We start from the raw sequence: 21,711 nt of genomic DNA, 5'->3' as shown, positions 1-21,711 counted from the left end.
GGACAGATTTGCGGAGGGTGGAGCTTCACCAGTGCGCTTTATTTAGCGGGATTGGGCGGAAATGTGCGCATGAACGCGTTCCTCATTAGCGCGCGGCTCTGCGTTGATCAGACTACACTTTCTCAGGTAAGAGTCTCTCCCATAGTTTTATCTGCAACACCTGCAGTGCACATTTCAGTCAGAATGAACTTGGAAATATTCTGCATGGGGATTGATGACACACTGGGGATTCTTTGGATAATTAGATTTTTTTTTATCTATGCATAATAATTTTTCAAAGAACCACGGCTATTACTCCTAATGCCTTTTAATCATACTATGATGCAATATGAGTACAAAGACCTCTTTAATAGACCTCTTTAATGACAGACATTTGCTGTATATATTTCTGGCATAACGTCTTTCAGGAGAATATCTGTAACATGAAATTCTTTTACTACAGGTAACTTGTACATTTGCATTATCTATAAAGCTTTGAATGTGTTTAAATAATGTCCTGCTGGGCATGTTCATCGTTTTCTTCATTTCCATTTCATTTGGTTTGGTTTATGAGAAGACTACTGTAATACATGAATATTTGGATATACACTCTTAAAAAAATAAAGCTTCCGATTAGAACCAAAACTGTTTTGCTTTTTTTTTTTTTTTTGCCAAAGAAGGGAACACTTTTAAGTTGCACAAAGAACCTTATACTGTATAAAGTTCAAGTTCTTTAGCGAACCGTCTATTTATTGGCGCTGTAAAGCACCCAGAAATGGTTCTTCACAGCACTGCCACAAGGAACCATGTTATCAGAAGTTCTCAAAAAATAAAAACCTTAGTTGGAGCTTTAAAGAACCAAAGTAAGGTATTTAAGAGTGATGCTACGAGAACATTTTGCAGTTTCACAAAGAACCTTCTAGCATTCACTTTAACCTGTTAAGGGATGTTACCTTGAAGAACCAATCACACTGCTCTGAAGAAGCTATAATGAAACATAAAGAACTTCTTTAATCTACAAAGAACTATATAGCTCAACCCTGTACAATGAAAAAATTTTTTTGAGTGTAGTGTGGTGCAGATTCTCAGCTGCAGTTCTCAGATGCAGTGTGTAAGAGATGTACTGTATGTGTATGAGGAATGGTCAGCAGCATTCATTTGAATCATCTGATATCTGAGTCTGATGCAACATTGGGGATGGCTTGGAGGCAGGATGTTAGGTTCAAAATATAAATGACTGTAAGGTATTTGGGACTTAGAATATTTAGTGTAGCATTAAAACTCACTGAGCTGGGATTTTAAGAACCAGTGTACATGGACCATAAAGACACGTGCAGTATCTTTTACCTAGTAGTGTGAGAAAATAAAGGGAAGCTGCAGCTTGTTAGGTTGTCAGAAAAAACACCAGGATTCGCCAGGAGTTTAGTAAAAAGAAGCGTGCTAATTTATCATAGTAAAAATTGTCCCTTCAGCTGCAGGGATTTGTATTTGAGACTAATTGATAGACAAACTTGTCTAGCTTGTGGGTTCACTGCACTCAAATGGTTTAGGACTAAATGCATTGAGCATATTTGGCTGTTCCTTAAATGTGAAAGTGAATAAATTGCTTTTTGTCATGGTCATGTGCTACTGTAATTAATATTTAAAGCATCCATAATGTTTTCATATACAGTAATATAATTTACAGTACAAATACAGTAATTAAAAGTAAGTAAAAGCTGCATTTTTATGGACTAGCTGTGTATTAGCATAAAAATCACTACTACATTTTTACTGCCGTTGAACGCTTTTACAAATACACGCTGTAAATAAATTAGATAGAGTCAAAAATCCTAACAAAATACTGTATAACACTGTTTTTATTAACTTCCTTTTAGTAGCTTTCTGAGTAGCTAGCAAGCTAATTTTGCCAGCCAAGTATTAAAACAGTGTTAATTTGCTTGTCATTGTAACATCACTTATCTGTTAGTTGTTAAAGTTTAAGTGTGGGATGAAATAATAGCTTATTATCAGACAGAATTTTCAGGTGAGTGTTGGTTATAATTTATGTTTATATATTTTAGTAGCTACCAGCAGCATGTTATAATAGATTATTTAAGCTAGTAAGTAGTTAGGTAGCTAACTAGAGGCTCTAACTAATCAGTCTCCTGTATAACCTTAGCTCAGGTTTAAACTTCTTGCACTTACTCTGGTTTGCTGATATTGTTGAAGTTACAGTATGATGTTTTGCCAAAGAGGGGGGAAATGATGGAGTACTGAAAAATGAAGGGGAAAAAATAGCCATCAGCGATGACGGTCCTTTGATGCTTTAATGTTTAGACTCTTAGCTTTTCTGTACAAATAATGATGCTGTATATGAGTGGTGGCCAGGAAAAAGTGGCTGAATTCTGGACATAACATTGAATTCTGCAAGTAATATTCTTTGACGGCTCTACTTTAAGAAAGCAAAATGAAATGAAAATGTTTGTGTTTATGCTACTTTCTAACTGAATGAATGAATCAGCGATTATTTCCCCAGTGATTTTAGTGTGAACAGAGGTCACAAGAGGATGAAGAGATAACGATGAGGCTTGTGTTTAAATGTAATGTTTATGACTTTTACCTCAGCTGATGAGACTGATAGGGATGATGCTGATTGTCAAAGTAAGAACTCATTTCCCACTATAAACTTATAGGTCTTTAAAATTGGGCAGAATTGTTGTTTTTCTTTAATACATATAGATGGAATTGGAATGAAATCTTTAAATGTCTCACTTTTCTGCAGTTTCTGCAGTTTTGCAGAACTATACATATAGTATAAAATATCCAAATTTGACCACATGAAGTTTTCTCAGGGTACCACACATTGTGGTGTATAACTATATAGTAAGATCTTGTGATCTGCCAGTACTCTATTTTTTACACTCTTCTTTTGTAGAAATGACATAAATCCTTTGCATTGTGTCATTATATACTTGTATAGATTTCTATGTCTGAGGATACAGTAATGCCACTAGTCAGACTGCTACTCAGAGACACAGTGCATCCTTTCTAGATCGGGAACAAATTAATGAATGATCTTTTGCAATCATTTGGATTGGACATGTTTAAAGTACAGTACTCCTGCATACCACAGACTAATCAGACATGATGAAGAGCTGGCACTTTTAACGGTCCTCAATCGTGAGGTCAAAACAAGCCCGAAACCATCTTCTCTTCGGGTAGGTCCATCAAGTATGTGCTGAAAGGTCTGCAGATGTTCTTCGAGTAATAAAAAAAAATATCTTTGAGGTTTAGTCCTTGAAACTGTTCCATTCTAGCATGCTGTTTATCATACACTAAGCAGGCGTCTTACAGTGGAAAACCTTTGGAGCTGGAGTACTGTCAAGTCAGGTCCTTTTCCTTAGATGGTATAAGCCACAAGACTGGAGACCTTCTGCAGCAGAGTGCACGAGCATGTGTCTGGCCCTGATCGATGCCTCGTCTCCCAGGAGACAGGGAATGTGTTTCATTGCAATTAGAGCCTGTTGCAAAAGCATCCTGGTGCATTCGAGAGAAATCTGTAAACTCTCTGTGTAAATGATCCTACATGAGAGAATCGCTGGCACACTGAGCAGTGGCAGACTTTCCTGGGTGTTCCTAATTAGAAAACATGCTGTCCTCCAAAAGTAGAAGAAATGTATAGCAGAGACTATAAAATTTATGTCAGGAACACTGTGTATTTTAATGTAGGAGTAATGGAGAAAATGTGGAAATGGCAAACATTTCATATAATTCCTTGATCTATTAAAGAAGCACGAACAAACATCTGATACAGTGATTCCACAGGAACACACTGACTGAGACCCTGCGAAAGACATTTTGGTTACTTCACATGCTCTTGAATGATTAAAGGAGCATGTACGAGCTTCCGAGATCAAAGTATTGAATATTCTAAAGGAGTGAATGTTCATGTAGTAATTTAAACATGCTCACACTGGCATCCTGAGTTTTAAAAAGCCAGATGTGAGCACAAAAATAGACTTATAAGAAACAGATGCCCATGTCATACAGTCAGGTCCTTAAGTATTTGGACAGTGGCACAGTTTTCTTAATTTTGCCTCTGTACACCATCACAATGGATTTGAAATGACACAATCAAGATGTGATTGAAGTGTACACTTTCAGCTTTAATTCCAGGGGTTTAACAAAAACATTGCATGAACCGTTTAAGAATTACAGTCATTTTTTTTACTGAGTCTCTCCAACTTTAACAGTCGTGGCCTGTTTCCTAGTTATTTCTTGACAAATTATGGAGATAAAAGGTCTGGAGTTGATTGCACTCATTGAATTTTCATTTAGTAGCTGTTCATGGGAACTCTCATTATGCGGTCCAAAGAGGTGTCGATGCAAGCGAAGGAGGCCATCATTAGGCCGAAAAAAATACAACAGACCTATTAGAGAGATAGCAGAAACACTAGGAGTGTCTCTATTAACAATTTAGTATGTTCATAAAAATGAGGAATGCACTGGCAAGCTCAGCAACACCAAAAACCCTGGAAAACCACAGAAGACAACTGAAGTAGATGAATGCAGACTCCTTTTCTTGTTGAAGAAAAACCCCTTCACAACATCTAGCCAAGTCAAATACACTCTGGAAGAGGTAGGAGTATCATCGTCAAAGTCTACAATCAAGAGACACCTTCATGAATGTGAATACAGACAGTTTACCTCATGATGCAAACCACTAGTAACACTCAAGAACAGAAAACCTAGATTAAATTGAATCTTTTGCTTAAACAAACAAACAAACAAAAAGCCTGACCAGTTCTGATGCAAGATTAACTTGTACCACAGTGATGGGAAGAGTAGAGTATGGAGATGGAAAGGAAGGGCTCGTGTTCCAAAGCACACCACATTATCTGTCATACATGGTGGGGGTGGTGTTATGGCATGGGCATGTATGATTGCCAGTGAAACTGGATCACTGAATTCTGACATGTATGAAGCTATACTTTCTGCTCAGATTAAGCAAACTGATAGAATGGCACTTCACAATACAGATGGATAATGACCCACAACATACTGCGCAAGCAAACCAAGGGCTTCTTAAGGCATAGAAGTGAAATGGTCTTAAATGTCTCATGACCTCAACCCAATTGAACATGCCTTTGAAGACAAAACTGAAGGCAGAAAGACCCACAAACAAGCAGCAACTGATGGTGGCTACAGTAAAGGCCTGCCAAATCATCTCAAGGGAGGAAACTCAGCATCCATTGATGTCCATGGGTTCCAGACTTCAGGTAGTCATTTATTGTGAAAGATTTGCATCCAAGTATTAAAAATAATCCTAATATTTATGACTGTTAGTTTGTCCAGTTACTTTTGAGCCTGTGAAAATGGGGGGGCTCTGCAAGAAATGACTGTAATTCCTAAACTGCTTCAATTACATCTTGTAATTCATTTCAAATCCATTGGGGTGGCGTACAGAGGAAAAATGACAAAACTTGTGCCACTGTCCAAATACTTATGGACCTGACTGTATATATATTTGCTGTACATATGCTGTACATGTGTAAGTCTGATGTTACCATAACGATGTTTGCATGTTGGCAATTACCTCTGCTTGACCTATGAAATTGTTATTAGGTTAGCTACAATTATTTTCTGAAATGTTTACCTGTTAGTGGAACTCTGGAAAGTGGTATCATTTTCAAGTGTTTGTGTGTGAAGCATGCTGCAACTAAAATTGAAAAATGGTATAAAAGCCAATATGTGAATTTAAATTGTTCTTGATTCCTGCCTGCCAAGAAACATGTGAAAAGCCCCCGGCGGTGGTGTATAAATCGAAGCAAGCCTTGGAAATATTTATCATGTCACTTCAGTGTGTGCCATTTCAGAATAAATATTACAGGCTGGTAATGTTTTGTTCTGGGACTTTTTTGTTCTATAGGCTTTGAGTGCCAGAGAGCCACTGTTGGCCTGTTGGCAAAGAGCTTAACACTGAGCTGCACAGCTGTATTCTTGAGTTCCACATTACTTCACAAATTTATGATGGCTTGATTTGATGGGGTTCACCGTTCCTGTAGTTCTAAATAATTGCAAACTTTTCATTTGTAATGCAGTGGAATATTATAAGGTTCAAGCTTCATAAATGGCAATACCTGTGGGATAAAATAAAATGGGTGTAATAATTAGTTAATCAGTGAAGGATACCTGGAGTTATCTAGAGTCTTCAGTTAGCGCTATAGAGCCAGAGTCTATCCAGTGAACTCCGGATGTGAAGTCGGAATACATCTGGGACGGGACACCAGTCCATCCCAGGGTACCTGGGAGATTTAGTTACATTACCGCACAACTGTTAGGCTATTAAATATTTAAGCAAGCTAGCTAGCTAAGTGGTTCTCATGTTGTTAATGTAGCTACACTGCTGTTGTCCTCCAGAGTAAAACTTATGGGCTCTTGTTTAAAGCCACCATCCTCAATAAGATTTTGTTATGAATAGATGGGGCATGGTGGCCTCACACCTCCAGGGTTGGGGGTTCGATTCCCACTACTGCCCTTTGTGCGCGGAGTTTGCAGGTTCTCCCTGTGCTTAAGGGTTTCGTCCTGGTACTCTGGTTTCCTCCCTCAGTCCAACAACATGCATTGTAGGTGTTATGCATGTGTTTGTGCATTGTAGGCATTGTGAATGTGTTTGTGATTGTGCCCTGTGATGGGTTGGCACCCCATCCAAGGTGCCCCCTGCCTTGTGCCCCAAATTTCCTGGGATAGGCTCCAGGCTCCCCAAGACCCTGTGTAGTATAAACAGTATGGACAATGGATTGGAATGAACAGCTACAAATTCAGATATGAAAAGGAAGTACTCTATTCCGTTTGTTTGTTTGTTTTAAAGAAAGGTTGGTTCACAGTTCACGGATAATTGGTGAGACTAAAATTGTGGGATGCATCAAAAAAAGTCATGAAAGTGGGCACAGGAAAGTGCATTACTGTGCAAAGAATTCATAGCATTCATTCATCCTTAGTAGCTGCCTACTAGCCTAATGTTAAACCACTACATCTCTGACACTGCAATCCGAATGCAAATAATCATACGGATGTTTGGTACACGAAACAGATACAGGTACTTTGTATGTTGTGTTACACCTTTACAGACCATGGATAAAATTGTTTGTCAAATGAATAAATATACATGTAATGATCTCACCGGAGAAGCGGGAACAGTAAACAGAAACGTGTACACAGGCGTGCATGAGCCAGTGTGCTGTTACAGTACATATGGGTTTATTTGTTTGTGATAGAGGGAGCGTGTTCATGCAAGTGATCTAGTACAAGATCCAGGTGCGCATGAAATATTGAAGCTTCTGTATAGAACACGAGAACATCCCAGGAAATTAGGGACAGACCTCTTCTGCAAAGAATCAGGCCTTCATTGTCTACAATGTAATCTATTCTATGTAATCTTTATTCTCATGCATGTATTCAATGTATTATCCCACTATTTCAAATCATAATTATCTTAGCAGCCAGCATGCATTTATCTTGACTGCTAAGGACGTCCAACTGTAAAACTGCCTGTCTGTATCCCCTCCTCGATAATATTGACTACTGTAAATCAAACTCTGGTGAAAAACACACGGCAACACAGCTCCAATTTGTCGTGGCCTTATATGGAGGAGGAAGTACATGATTCAGAAAAACGTAGAGCAGTTGCCTTGTTTACTTAGACATACTTCAAGTATTCAAGACTTTATCAAATATCTGATTAACTGCTACTTTACTTTATGTTATGACAGGTCACATAGATCACTCTGATTGCACGCTGGTTCTGAAAGATACTGCACGTATTTAGAGAGAAGTTGCACTTTAATATCAGTGAGTCACAGCACATCAGTGTCTTTTACCATGTTTGGTTATGCTTGTACACACTGGAGAGCAACAGACCAAACAAACCCCTCCTCACTTTCCCCACTTTACTGAATGTCATGGAGCACGTACACTGTCATATTTTAGACCTGTGACTGTTGATTCTACGTGTCCCTGATGGGGGACCCCAGGAGAGGGCATCTGGAGATGGAAGAGGAATGCTTAAAGAGTGATTTCAGATGCTCCTGTACTTAATGTTCCAAGGTTCTTCACATGCTTAAGAGGTTGAAGACCACGTAACTGTTGTTAAATGGAGTTAATGCTCATTTTGGATGAATAAGAAAGAGAAACATATCTCTCTTTGGTGTTGTAGTGACCCATTACCCTGATCTCATAAGAAATTTGTGTGAATTCAAGTGGATGAAGGCAATGTGATTGGATTTAGAAAGAAGAAAAGTTATGAAAGCTAACCCTGCCCCTAGACCCAACTGTAGTCTTGCTACAAATTTGCAAGGCCAAGTAGATTTTCGAAGCATGGATCCATGGACACTTTTTGTGCGAGGTAGGAGGAGTTTTGTGACCGTTTGCTTCGCCAATTCAATTCAACCTGACGAGTATAACATATTTGAAAGCAGTGTAAACAAAATATGGAAAAATAAATCAAGGGAATGGTAAATTAAATGAGATAGTATAAATTATATAAGGAATAATGAATGATGAAAAGCTGAAATGCAACAAGGAGTTTGTTTACGGTGACAGTGTGCATAACTAGGTAGCAATGTTCTCTTCAGTTAAATGACATGATAGTATATCCCAGTACTTGCATACTCTTTTGCTACGCACGCAAATGTATGTACATTTTCTTCACAAAAAGAGTACCTACTTTTAGTGCATAGTATAAGTAGGCAAACTGAGACGCAGCAAATGTGTTGATTTTGAGCAATGAAGATCAGATTCAGTGCTATTGATCTGCTTTTGAGAGATGCACCATCGTCTGAGAATGCCACACTCGTAAAATTCCACCCTTATGTGGCGCTTGCAGATCCTCAGTAGTCACCTGATGGGAAACATATTTAGCCAGCAACCTGCTCAGTCTCTACTGCCAGCATGTGCAGTCTCATATTTCCTCCAATTTGCTGTTTAATGGTTTTGCAGTATTTATGGTAGTGTGAAGAATGTTCTCTCATGTGGGTTTTTCACTGAATAGATTCGATCATGAGCAAGCAGTCTGTGAGCAGATAGAATAAGCCATGGATTTAGCCATGGAGTGTATCGTGCACTTGTCCAGTCTTCATATAATAAAACTTGCAGCTCATGGTGATTTACCAGACTTATTCATTCACCAGGATAAACAGCCTGACTTCAGTATGACAGTATTATTGACTTTTGGAAGAAGGTGACTTCGTGGACATCAGTTCTTTCTGCAAGTATCTTCCTCTTGTTATGATTTCTGAAATGATTTGATATAAACCAAGCCATGCCCCCAGGACTTTGTTTAATAGTGTGGCGATTCATTTACACTGGAGGAGGACATTGAAGGAATGGAATTTTGACTTCAACTTTTTTTTTTTTGTTGGAATTTCAAGACCACAGGAGAGAGAAAGAGCTACGGTGAGGGCAGTATGCCCAGGAACTGTAATCAGTGGCAGATGTGTAAATTAGAATATGTCTTCAGCTTGTGTCATGTGGAAATGATTTAGGAGTCTGATCCTACCTTGTGGTTCAAAAGCAGAGAGCCTGGGAAATCTACAACATGCCCAGAACAACTCTTTGAATTTCTGTTGAGAAATTAAGAAGGATATAAGACTACATGTGGAACAATGGTTCAGGAAAGTCAAATGTTTTATGCACACAGTAAGGTACTGATTAACTAAGATCCAAAATAAAGAGTATATGTTGTGAGTATTATGCCATAATTAATCCAAAATAACAATTTACTCATTTTTTGGAAGTGCTAAGACTAATTTTGAGGAGTTTACCGTTGAGGTCATAAGTTTACATACACCTTGGAGAATCTGCAAAATGTTAATAATTAAAAATATATAAATAAATAAATAAATAAAATAATAATAATAATAATAATAATAAGAGGGATCATAATAGTTGTGTCATTTTATTTAGTACATTCCTGAATAGGCTATTTCACATAACAGATGTTTACATATAGTCCACAAGACATAATAATGACTGAATTTACACAAATGAACCAGTTCAAAAGTTTACATCCTGTACGCTTGATTATTAATACTGTGTGTCGTTACCTGGATGATCAGTGTCTGTGTTTATGTTTTGTGATAGTTGTTCATAAGTCATTTGTTTGTCCTGAACAGTTAAACTCTCTCCACTGTTCTTCAGAAAAATCCTCCAGGTCCTGCACATTCTTTGCTTTTCCAGCATCTTCTGCATATTTGACCCCTTTCCAATAGTGACTATATGATTCTGAGATCCATCTTTTCACACTGAGGACGACTGAGGGACTCGAACACAACTATTACAAAAGGTGCAAACATTCACTGATGCTCAGGAAGACAACACGATACATTAAGAGCCAGGGGGATGTAAACTTTTGAACAGGATGATCAATGTAAATTGTAATTGTATAAAGGAGGTCCTTAATCTCTCTACACTGTAACTTTCTGTGTATTCCACAATTTTAAGGATGCAGCATAAATTTTGTTCTCTGTCTGTAAACTGTGTATCCTACACACATTGATAAAATGATCACATCCATTTCTCTTCTCCTGCTGAAGGACAGTCTGCTGACAGAAATAACAGCATTTAAAAGGATGGCTCTTTAGATCAACGAGGCAGAACAGCTCGACTTGTGCACATATGGACACTGTTTGGAGCAGATCCGCTGAGTCAAAGCTGTAGTTCTGTTTCTGGAAGTGCTCCAAGTCAAACAGACTCATAGGTCCAGTGCAGGAAACTGAACGATGTGTCCATCGAGTCAACATATAGTCACATATGGTACAGAGACGCAAACACAGGGCGGTCATTGTGTCACCTCAGGTTGAATTGTTCTTATTCACATGCAGTCCCTTCGTGATGAAGTATGAAGGTGGACTGTTAAAATGTTCATAGAGGTTCTCCAAATATATTAGGGAAAATTAAATAATGGGTAAAAAAAAAAAAACCCATTTGAATTTAACATATATGTTAACTGTTACAGCGAGTAACATTTGAGTACTGACACCTGGTGAAACCATGATATTTAGAAAAGTATATTGATTAGCTGATTAATATAGGCTTTTGTAATCATTGTTTTAATGACTTCTTTGTTACTGACTATAAAAAGTAACTGACTAGAATTTTTTTAATGTATTTTTGTATGTTTTTTATTATTTTATTTTTTAATAATTGCTGAACAAACATCTCAGACTCAGTATTTGCCCTTGTTGCTGCCTTGTTAACAAATATATACTGTGATACATAGTTTCATGCTTGCCCCTTGTCTTGTCACTGGTTTGTTAACTGATTGTGTTCACCTGTTCTGTGTTAATTCTTTGTTAATTTGTCTGTGTACTCTGTTGTGTTATTTTATTGTTCTTTTGTATTGTTAAATCTGAGTCTTGATGACTGTGACATCGTCGGGATTCAAACTTGTGATCTCTCCCATGCCAATTTGATGTATTATGACACAATATTTTTACCATACTGTATCTACAACCCCTACCCAGTCCTAGATGTGAGAGAGTTAGCAAGTGTATATTCCTGAACTTGGTGGAGACTGAAGTTGTGGTTTAGCTTCTTCCTTACCTTAAATCACTGATTCAATTTCTTTGAGTTGTAATGAAGTGGAATTCAAGAGCCTAAGAAGAATAATACAGTCATTATGTTTTGGACATCAGTTTCCAACATTGGATTTCAAAACTAATAGGCTAATAGCCATTGTTACTGTATGTCAAAAAAAATGAAAATAAGTCATGGTCATGAATTGGACAGTAAAGGCAGTTGAGCTTCTCTCAGCTTCTCTTAATGCAAATGTTCTTAAACTGGTTTTCAGGGACCAAAGGTCCATATTTTTACATTCTTCCAGATCCTGATGCAAAGCTGCCAGGTATAGACTGTTCTCGATTGCCTTGTTTAGGTGCACTGAGAGCTCAAAGTGTGCATAACCGTAGATTATCTTGTGTTCCTGAGGAGCACCAGGTTTGGGAAACTCTACCTTAGTGAGAGCTTTAAAAAAAACTACTTAAGGCAAATCTTCAAGATAATCAAGATAATCAGGGATTTACGGATCTATTGAGATATGCATCAGCGTTTTCACAGTTCCACCTTCACGTGGTATATGGGAGAATGAAGAATGTAACCAGAAAATCAGCATTAGATTTGTTTTGGGATAAGGACTTGACATATTGGTGTAAAAGTCATAACCCAGTTAATGTGAACTACTTTTGTATCCATCACCGGTGCAGACCTTTTTCTATGTCAAATACAAACGTGAAGCTTAACTTTGCTTGTTTTACATCTGAAGATGCACCTCCGTGTTTTATTAGTTTCACATTTTCCCCTCTATACATCAAGGTGATGTTGTTAATGTTCAGGTCACAGAGCAGGAAGCCTTCCTAATTAAACAGCAAAGCGCACAATGCTGTTAGCATATATCTGTTTTTGGTTTAGCTTAATTTTGGTTGAATTACCATTCATTGTTTCAGGGAATGTAAGCAAATTACCCTATTGTTTAATGAAAGTATCCCTGCAGCTGAATTGTACATTTCCCCCGAGCTCTCAAGCCAAGAGAATATGTTCTGCGATGTAAAAATAAAGTACAGGAAACTCAAGCTGTAAACACAAACTCACATGCACTGGGCATTTATTTTTATTAGATTTTCTTTGCCAGAACGTCTGGAAGTGGCATGTTTTTTGATGGGATCTCGTATTCTTTCCTTGGCTGACCCAGAAAGAAGTCAAATATTGCATTTCCCGCACCATGTGTTTCGTGTTCTGCCATTTCTGGAAGGCCGTGCTGTCCAATTGGTCTTACTTATCCTCAGAGAAACAGTAAAAACGACTTTAAAGCCGAGCCCAGCGTCCAAGAAACAACTTTCTCTAATCTGGCAGCACTCCAGAGGGGTCTTCACACTGTAATGATCAGGTTTCTGTTGAGATTTCACAATATTTCAGCTCATGAATGGCTTAAAAATTAACTGTTGTGATGAATCAGGTGTGTGAAAGTGAAATCTCTTCTCTAAGATGTTTATTTCTTCAGAGTAGTCTAGGGCAGATATTTCATCGTAGACAAAAAGGTGATGATGATGATGTTTAAGTGCATAACAAGATTATTAACATGAGCATGCAGGAGAGACAGTCTTACACTAATTTTTGCATCATTACACTGGCTCTCAGGCTTTTTAAGGAAAGATTTTAAAGCTTTAAAACATTCAGTGATTTAGCACCATCATATACTGTATAATGAACTGTCTGTCATTCTGTAAGATCTAGTACTACAAATGTGCTTAATATATTAAAATCAACAACCTGACACAGTTTTTTGTTTTCAAGTGGCAAAGAAATTGATTGAAATCTTTCAGAATTTTTTTTTTACATTTATTTTTTTCTACCATATTTTATATTATTATTATTATTAGTAGTAGTAGTAGTAGTAGTAGTAGTAGTAGTAGTGGTATAATTTTATTCCCTTTCAGTGCTTTATTATCCTATTATGTTTATTATTGCACTTACTGTATATTTGCATCCTGATCCTGTTATCGTCATTGTTGTTTACCATATAGAACAGACCAGTAGAAAGAAATGTAGAAGACACTGAGGAAGACGAAGGATGTAGAGAAAGCTGATTGGGTGTGTAGGGGTGATGCAGAATTTGCCTTTTCTGGTAGTTGTCAAGAAGGAAAAAGTGAGCAGGGATTGTGTTGGACAGCAACGACATGATGCAGACAGTTGGAAAGATTATAATAGTCCTAGATCAAATTTTCAAGTACTTTAATATCCCTTGTGCTGTCTATTCTGTCTCCCAGCGAGGACACGAGAGGATTTTCTGCACCAGACACCATGGACGAGGACTTTGAACGCCGCAGGGAGCTCCGGAGACAAAAGCGAGAAGAGATGCAAAGGGAAACCGAAAAGTAAAGCACACACACACACACACACACACACACACACACACACACACACACACACACACACACACTGACACTCATTCTTTCAAACTCATGTCAGACTCTCATGTCAGTTCAGTGAAGGCTGGGCAATATGTAATGAATTAAACACTTGGGGACAAATAGAAACTGGTGGTGTGATGCAGCCCAATGCAAACTGGAGTTACTGCCACTCCAAAGTGGATTATTTTCCAAGAAGCCTTTATTTGTCATATATTACATTACAGCACAGTGATTTTTTTTTTTTTTTAACATATCCCAGCTTGTTAGGAAGCTGGGTTCAGCCATGATGCAGCACCCCTGAAGCAGAGAGGGTGGCAGTTTGGCAGTGACCTTCAAATCAGTAACCCAATTTACCAATGGTTACATTATTTTATTATTATTATTATTATTATTATTATTATTATTATTATTATTATTATTGTTATTAAAGAGTGACATGTTATACATTTGGCCCACTTCTAATTACGCTTAACGTTGTGGAACATTCACGAAACAAGTTAGGTCCTGTTATCACTGACAATATAGCAGTTATAAATACTTGTTCCATCACCAACCTCTGTTTTTATTCTCTCTCTTGAAGATAAATATGACAAAAAACACTTATCATATTACAGAGAAACAATAAAACTCTCCACCACGAAGACTTTCCACTGTTGGAAAACTGAGTTCTGATGCTGGAGACTTCCACAAATGCTAAATAAATGTTTCTACACAAAAAATGGCACCATATCAACGATTAAACATATTTTTTATGTGGACTGTAATCTACCCTGCAGGTATTGTATCATCATATGGTATATCATATAATTCATTTATATATACTAAAATAGGGTTATAATGTATTGTGTAGCATGACAAGTATTGCACATGATATTTTTGTCATATCCCTCACCCTTATGTAGAGGATTTTCTCTCTCTCGCTCTCTCTCTCTCTCAGTTTGACTTTCAAGCCAAGTTGGAAAGTTCTGTGTTTCCAAATCTAAACAGCAGTCTCTCTGCTAGCTTCTCTATTCCTTATAAAGGTTGTAGCATCTGTAAATCTTCCTCTGTTGCTCTGTTGGTCTGTTGGAGTATTTACAGTCCAGTAGTTATAATATTTAACTGTAAGCGTGTATTATGAATATATTATGGTGTATTATGAAAAGTTTTAAATTTTTTGTACTATAATACACATTAGAAAGTTTGGCGCAAGTTGGATATTTTGGCCCCAGGAAAGGGCAGTTTGATCTACAAACACAGCATCAGTATTAGGAGAGGCATATGTGGCCCGCTGAGCATCAGACAATGAGTGTGTATTTTCTCTGGACTTATTTAAAGCAGATTAGAGCCAGGCCTGTCAGTGCTTGTTTGTGTTTCTTACATTTCAGTGAAAAATTATAGATGGCAAATTACTTGTCCATTCATCAGCCAGTGCTTGCTTGTTTGTCATAATCTAATAAGGCGAAACCCTGAACAGCCCACACACAAGCCTCTGTGAATGGCTTTTTTAGAAAACATTTTCGGGTTTTTGTTAGCATGTTTATCAAGTGAGTTGATTTGCATAATATTGGCTAACATGGTTCTCTTACTCTCGAACTCATTCTCGGCCCACTCCATCCTCCTACAAATCCCACAATCCAGCTGGCCTTATAAGGTCTGGCAGGCAGTTGTATACAGTTGAGGATGACAAATACCCTCATACAGCTTGTGAATGTGTTTCGTGTCTGTTGGGGGGGGGGGGCTCCTGCATCTAAGGGTCCATACTTTTTTTATGTGGTGGATGGGGGAAACCCTTTACTCAGCCACATTTTGATTTTTTCTATTATATGTAACTTTGAAAACTTCAGACTTTCACTGCAAAAAATGACATCTTAGCAAGTGAAAATATCTTGAACATAGTCAAATGTATCTAGTATTTCCTATTACAAGATAATAACAAACTAAATTTGTTAAGATTACTAAAACCTAGTTCTAGAAACGTTTACTAATATTAAGCTTGAAATAGTCTTATTCTATTGGCAGAGAATATTGCTCATTTTAAGCATTTATTTATAAAAAGAAGCAAAATTATCTGCTAAATAGAACAAGAAAATGTTACACTTGAAATAAGTAAAAACAAATATCTATGAATAGGTATAATAATCTTACATTTGGTTAATTGTAATCTTATAATAGGAAACACTAGATAAATCTGACTCTATTCAAGATATTTTCACTTGCTAAGACATCAGTTTTTGCAGAAAAAGTCTGAACTTAATTATATTTGTCTTTTGCATGTAGCTCAAGCAGAAGTAAAGTTCTAGCATTTTAAAATTTGCTTAACCTCAAAGGTGAAAACGGACAAAAACTAGATTTAGAGATTTCATTCATGATCCACTGAAAGCCTCCCTCTACATTTATATCTTAATCGACTTAGGAAATTAATTCTCATATTGATCATCACCATCATCTACATGAGTCTCATCACCTGAATTCAATGAATTCTGTCTTTTTGTTAGGTCATGTATACTGTTTCATGTCCATATGTAGAGTGTGTAAGCGTTCTTCTTTGTTTTGATGATGATGTCTTTGCAGTAGAATCGAGGACATTTTGACAGCCAGCATCAGATCACAGTCTGAACTAATTAGGCTTGTGTCCATTTCGCTATGGCATGTAACTATCCAAAACGTTTATCAGACTGTGACATTCAGTGGCTCCTTATACAACATGATTTGTGCAGGGAAATAACGTAAGGACATACTAATTGTATCTTAGAATCCATACTAAAATTTATTTCACAGTTATATGGATGGGGAGGCAAAGTAAAGAAAAGACAGTTGCCCCTGTTATACTGTGAGAGGCATTTTTCTGGCAAGGGTTGGCTATATGGGTTCGCTCCAGAAGAGTCACTACAGGTCAATACTAAGTTCTTGTAACTGATCACCTTTATCCTATAATGAAACATTTCTCTTCTGATGGGAGTATGTCTGAGATTTTGGAGTGACGTGTTAGACAGTGCTGTCCATCACCGTCATCAAAACACCAACTGAGGGAATATCTTTTGAACGTTCCAGAGAATTGTAGAACTGTAGTGATTCATGACAGTACGGAGAGACTTAATGTTGGCTTTTCAGTTCATTTGTCACCTGTAGCTATCTGCTGCAACACTCAATAAATCCGATGTCATAGTGTAGATCCATATTTGTTCTGATGTTGAGGTCAAAGCATGGTTCCAATCTTCCCTCCTGGCTGTAACTCAAGCAGTGCACTACAGGAACTATTGCATTATAGAAATGCTTTTGGAAGAAAGCAAACTGAGAAAATCAAAGCTGATTGTACTGTCGAGAATGTACTTTATTCAAAGCAAATAAAGAATATCAGCAATATGTGGATAGCTGACATGTAGTTTTAAAAACATAACCACATGTGCTATTAATTACATGTGGAACAGTGCCCAGGTTAACCAAATGATGAGCGAGGTTTCATGGAGCATATCCAAGTCGTTTCTCCGCTGAAGTGATGCACCACTGAGAAAGAAACATACGATTATTCTAATGTAGTGTGATGAGGGCCTGCTGCAGATCTGAAAGCTATAAACGGTCAAGTGTTTAAACAGGAAAACAGGCCTTTCACTGAATCATTCTTACACTCCACTGATGCTGCTGCCATTTCCACATCGCCCTTCTGTAATAACAACTTTTCATTTGGAAATATGATGGATTCACACTTCCTCCCTGAGCATACTGTAAACAGTGGAGTTAGTGGAAAAACGAAACATGTTCGTATTTAAAACATCTGAGACACAGTCACAGAGCATTTCTCTCAGTTGCTGAAATAAAATAATAATAAAATAAATAAACTGTATAATATCTTTTACAGCTATACAGGGATACCATGTTGGACACCAGTTTAATGAGTTGGACTTGAGACAGATGTTATTTAGATGGAATATCTTCAGATATTAAGAATTTGAAAGAAAGCCCAAATACATGTCTACCACATTATGTGTCTTTGGCGGGGGAAACAAGTTTTATTTGGAAAGGTGGGAAATTATTCATGACAAGGCCTATCCACTTTAATGTAAAGTGTGAACCTAAAGTGTGCAGACCATAAATGTGTTTTGAAGAAGTTTTCATTTCTAGAAAAAGCACCTAATACAGGAACATTTGAGCTCTTAATTAGTGTCTAATGAAAACCTTGATCTTTTAGGAGTAAGCATTTATGCAGTGGATTATAGCTAAATAATAACCTGAGATAGTAAGTTTTCTTTCACACTGCAGTCCAACAAGTCAGATTAAGATTCAGTGGATCCTGAGTGTTACAGTGTCCTTAAAGCTGTAAGGAGGTTCTCTACATGGTGTCCTAAAAGTCTAAATACATAGGGGACAATGTTTGCCAGCACCATGTCCAGTCACTTCCAGTCTTTTTGAATTTGTTAAGAAGTTTGGTAACAGTGTTGTGTGCTTGCCTTGTTTTCTGTTAAAGTCCATCGCAACCTTGCGAGAGCTTCCTGATCCAGCCATGAGAATGATTTCAATACGTTCTTCTTTTGTCATTCTAAAAGGCTATTTGAAGAATATATATATATACATATATATATATATATATATATATATATATATATATATATATATATATATATATATATATATAAACCAAGTATGAAAAATTCCAGTATGTTTGGAGACTTTTGTGACACCCTGTATAATACTCAGGCCAAAGAAATTCCACATATTACTCCGACTTTAATAAGATTCAGTCTGTTTTTTAAATTTCTTCCTTTCCCTCCCCATCTGATTTGTGTTACATTGTGTATTTGACAGATGCAAATCATGCAAAGACAAGATGATACATTGCAAATCATTCTAGAGAAAACTTTTTGACAAAAACACAGATGTGCATGACTGACTGTATCTTCAGAAGACCTTTCCAGTTTGGAAATCCCTGACCCACAAGACGGGATCAGAAAGAATATACAGGCTTGTTGTCTCTGCTTTGGATCTTTCCACCATCCACAACATCTGTAAATCATCGGCACGGGGGAAGTCAAGAGGAGAACGGGGAAATAATCCCCATCCTCTATCAATGGGCCATTTCAAACACGCTCTGTCTGTTAAACACTGGCATGTTGTGGCAAACTGAGGCCAGACCATATCGGTTAAACAGTGGAAGTAGGATTAAATGGTTTGTTCTTTGAACTGAACTGGTGCAAGTGAGAGAGAGTGGAACAGAAACTGCTCCCAGAACAGGGCTGTTGGGCAAAATTTGGCTCATGTCTTGGCTGAACTATTTACATAAATCACCATTAGCATGCAAAAGGGACTTTCCATTCTAACTATCCAAATTTCTTTCTGCCTGTTTCTTTTTCATCAAGTTTAGCTGCAGGAATGTTTACCTGACCTGGTCTTTATCCAGTACTGTGTGGTGAATATGTTAAATGTGAATAATAATACTACTAATAATAATAATACTACACATAATAATATTTAGCATCAATAAAGAAATTGAATAAAAAATATTGTGTCAAGTGATTTATTATTATTATTATTATTATTATTATTATTATTATTATTATTATTATGTCATCTACTTATATATATATATATATATATATATATATATATATATATATATATATATATATATATATATATATATATATATGCTTTATTGATGAATGACTGGAGTGACTGAAATTTGGTTTCTGTCACCTCTTATGTATACTCCAATGAAACAGGAAGTCATGGATGTCTGCTTAAGTGTTCCTAAACATTTAGATTGATACATTTAACTTAATAAAGTAAAATATAAATAGGAACATGGTTATAGTTTTGCTTCCTAAGAATTAGGGGCACCAATAATTGTGACTTCAGAAAAAAAAAAAGTCTATTATTAATATGAATTTTATGCTGTAGGTATGAAGTAACTATCATATCAATGTAGGGTGCCTAAATCACTTTGCTAATGTTCTTAGCATTAATTCATACTATACCAGTAAGGAATGTTTTGATCTGTAAGATTTTTTTCAAGCACGTAGGCTTATGACACCAGCACACATTCACAGCACTAAATGTTAAATGTATCTAAATGTTTTTGTTTGTTTTAATCACTTGTTATGCCATTATTCAGCATACAGCTTATAACTCATCTTCTTCCATGGTCTTTGGCTTAAACTGTCTTGCTGTCTGTTAAGGATGAGCTACCTAAAACCTGATGACGATGATGAAGATGCTGCTCGAGAGAGAAGGAGACGAGCCCGACAGGAAAGGCTGCGCAACATGGAGAACGAGGAGATTAGTAACACTGCCAAAGAACTCAACAGCACTGACAGGTACAGCGTGGTCAAATTTAACAGCGATAACAGGTACAGTCTCACAGATCTCAACAATGCTAACAGGTAGTGTCTCATAGAACAATGCTAACAGGTAGTGTCTAATAGAATGATGCTAAGAGCTAATGTCTCGTAGAACAATACTAACAGGTAGTGTCTCATAGAACAATGCTAACAGGTAGTTACTAATAGAATGATGCTAAGAGTTAATGTCTCGTAGAACAATACTAACAGGTAGTGTCTCATAGAACAATGCTAACAGGCAGTGTCTAATAGAATGATGCTAAGAGCTAATGTCTCGTAGAACAATACTAACAGGTAGTGTCTCATAAAACAATGCTAACAGGTAGTGTCTAATAGAACAATTCTAACAGGTAGTGTCTAATAGAATGATGCTAAGAGCTAATGTCTCATAGAACAATGCTAACAGGTAGTGTCTCATAGAACAGTGCTAACAGGTAGTGCCTAATAGAATGATGCTAACAGGTAGTGTCTCACAGATCTTAACAATGCTAACAGGTAGTGTCTAATAAAATAATGCTAACCGGTAGTGTCTCATAGAACAGGGGTTCCCAAACTTTTCCAGGGCAAGGCCCCCCAAATGGCATTAACATTTGACCGAGGCCCCCCTTTTGCAAGATGTCTTTAAAACACATTAAAAATACAGATGTCTGAATATATCCCCCCCCCCCCCCCTTTTTTTTTATTATTAATAATTACATCTATAGATTACATTAGAAATTGATTGTGTGTGTGTGTGGTTGACTGAGAGTGAGAAAGAGAAAACATACTAGTGGGAGGGATGGGCTTGGTGGCTCCACACAGTTTGTCAAGCCTGGCCAAATTGTTGAGGTCCCCCGGACGCCCCCTGGCGGCCCCCAAGGGGCTGCGGCCCCCACTTTGAAAACCACTGTCATAGAATGATGCTAACCGGTAGTGTCTCATAGAACGATACTAACAGGTACTGTCTCATAGAACAATGCTAACAGATAGTGCCTCACAGATCTCAACAATGCTAACAGGTAGTGTCTAATAAAATAATGCTAACAGGTAGTGTCTAATAAAATAATGCTACAGGTAGTGTCTCATAGAACAATGCTAAGAGGTAGTGTCTCACAGATCTCAACAATGCTACCAGTTAGTGTCTCATAGAACAATGCTAACAGGTAGTGTCTCATAGCATAATGCTAACAGCTACAGTCTCGTACAACAATGCTAACAGGTACAATCTCATACAGCAAGGCTATTACAAGATAATATTTGATAAAAGTATCAATGGGAGAACCTGCTTAAGCATCAGAAAATATGATTCTCATACCTCAGGTTGACGAGCCTGTATGTAAGCTGTTAACATAGTTAATTTTTTGCAATTTTGTTATCAGTGGCATCTCTGAAGTAAGGAATAAAACATTCCAGTACTTAGAAGCAGTGACAGGGTGGTGTGGTGCAAGCCTTTGATCAGTTTACAACTTTTCATACTGATATACATTCACTGA

The 21,711-nt window shown here is 37.2% G+C and overlaps 1 protein-coding gene across 5 annotated transcripts in view; it reads left to right on the top strand.

Moving 5' to 3' along the window:
* Positions 1 to 33: 33 nt before the first annotated feature.
* cald1b (caldesmon 1b) overlaps positions 34 to 21,711 on the top strand; it is a 35,571-nt gene continuing 13,893 nt past the window's right edge. For all 5 annotated transcript variants that reach the window (XR_008396921.1, XM_053682392.1, XM_053682391.1 and 2 more), the window contains exons 1-3: positions 34 to 126; positions 13,782 to 13,889; positions 20,078 to 20,215. Coding sequence is in view for 4 of the 5 variants with exons in the window: in XM_053682392.1 (XP_053538367.1) it covers positions 13,816 to 13,889; positions 20,078 to 20,215 (212 nt within the window). In the remaining variant the exon portion in view is untranslated. The remainder of the gene's footprint in view (positions 127 to 13,781; positions 13,890 to 20,077; positions 20,216 to 21,711) is intronic.

The sequence above is a fragment of the Ictalurus punctatus genome, chromosome 8 (genome assembly GCF_001660625.3).
Source record: "Ictalurus punctatus breed USDA103 chromosome 8, Coco_2.0, whole genome shotgun sequence".
Classification (NCBI taxonomy): domain Eukaryota; kingdom Metazoa; phylum Chordata; class Actinopteri; order Siluriformes; family Ictaluridae; genus Ictalurus; species Ictalurus punctatus.
Note: the sequence above shows the minus strand (reverse complement) of the source record. Positions and strands in the feature narration are given on the sequence as shown.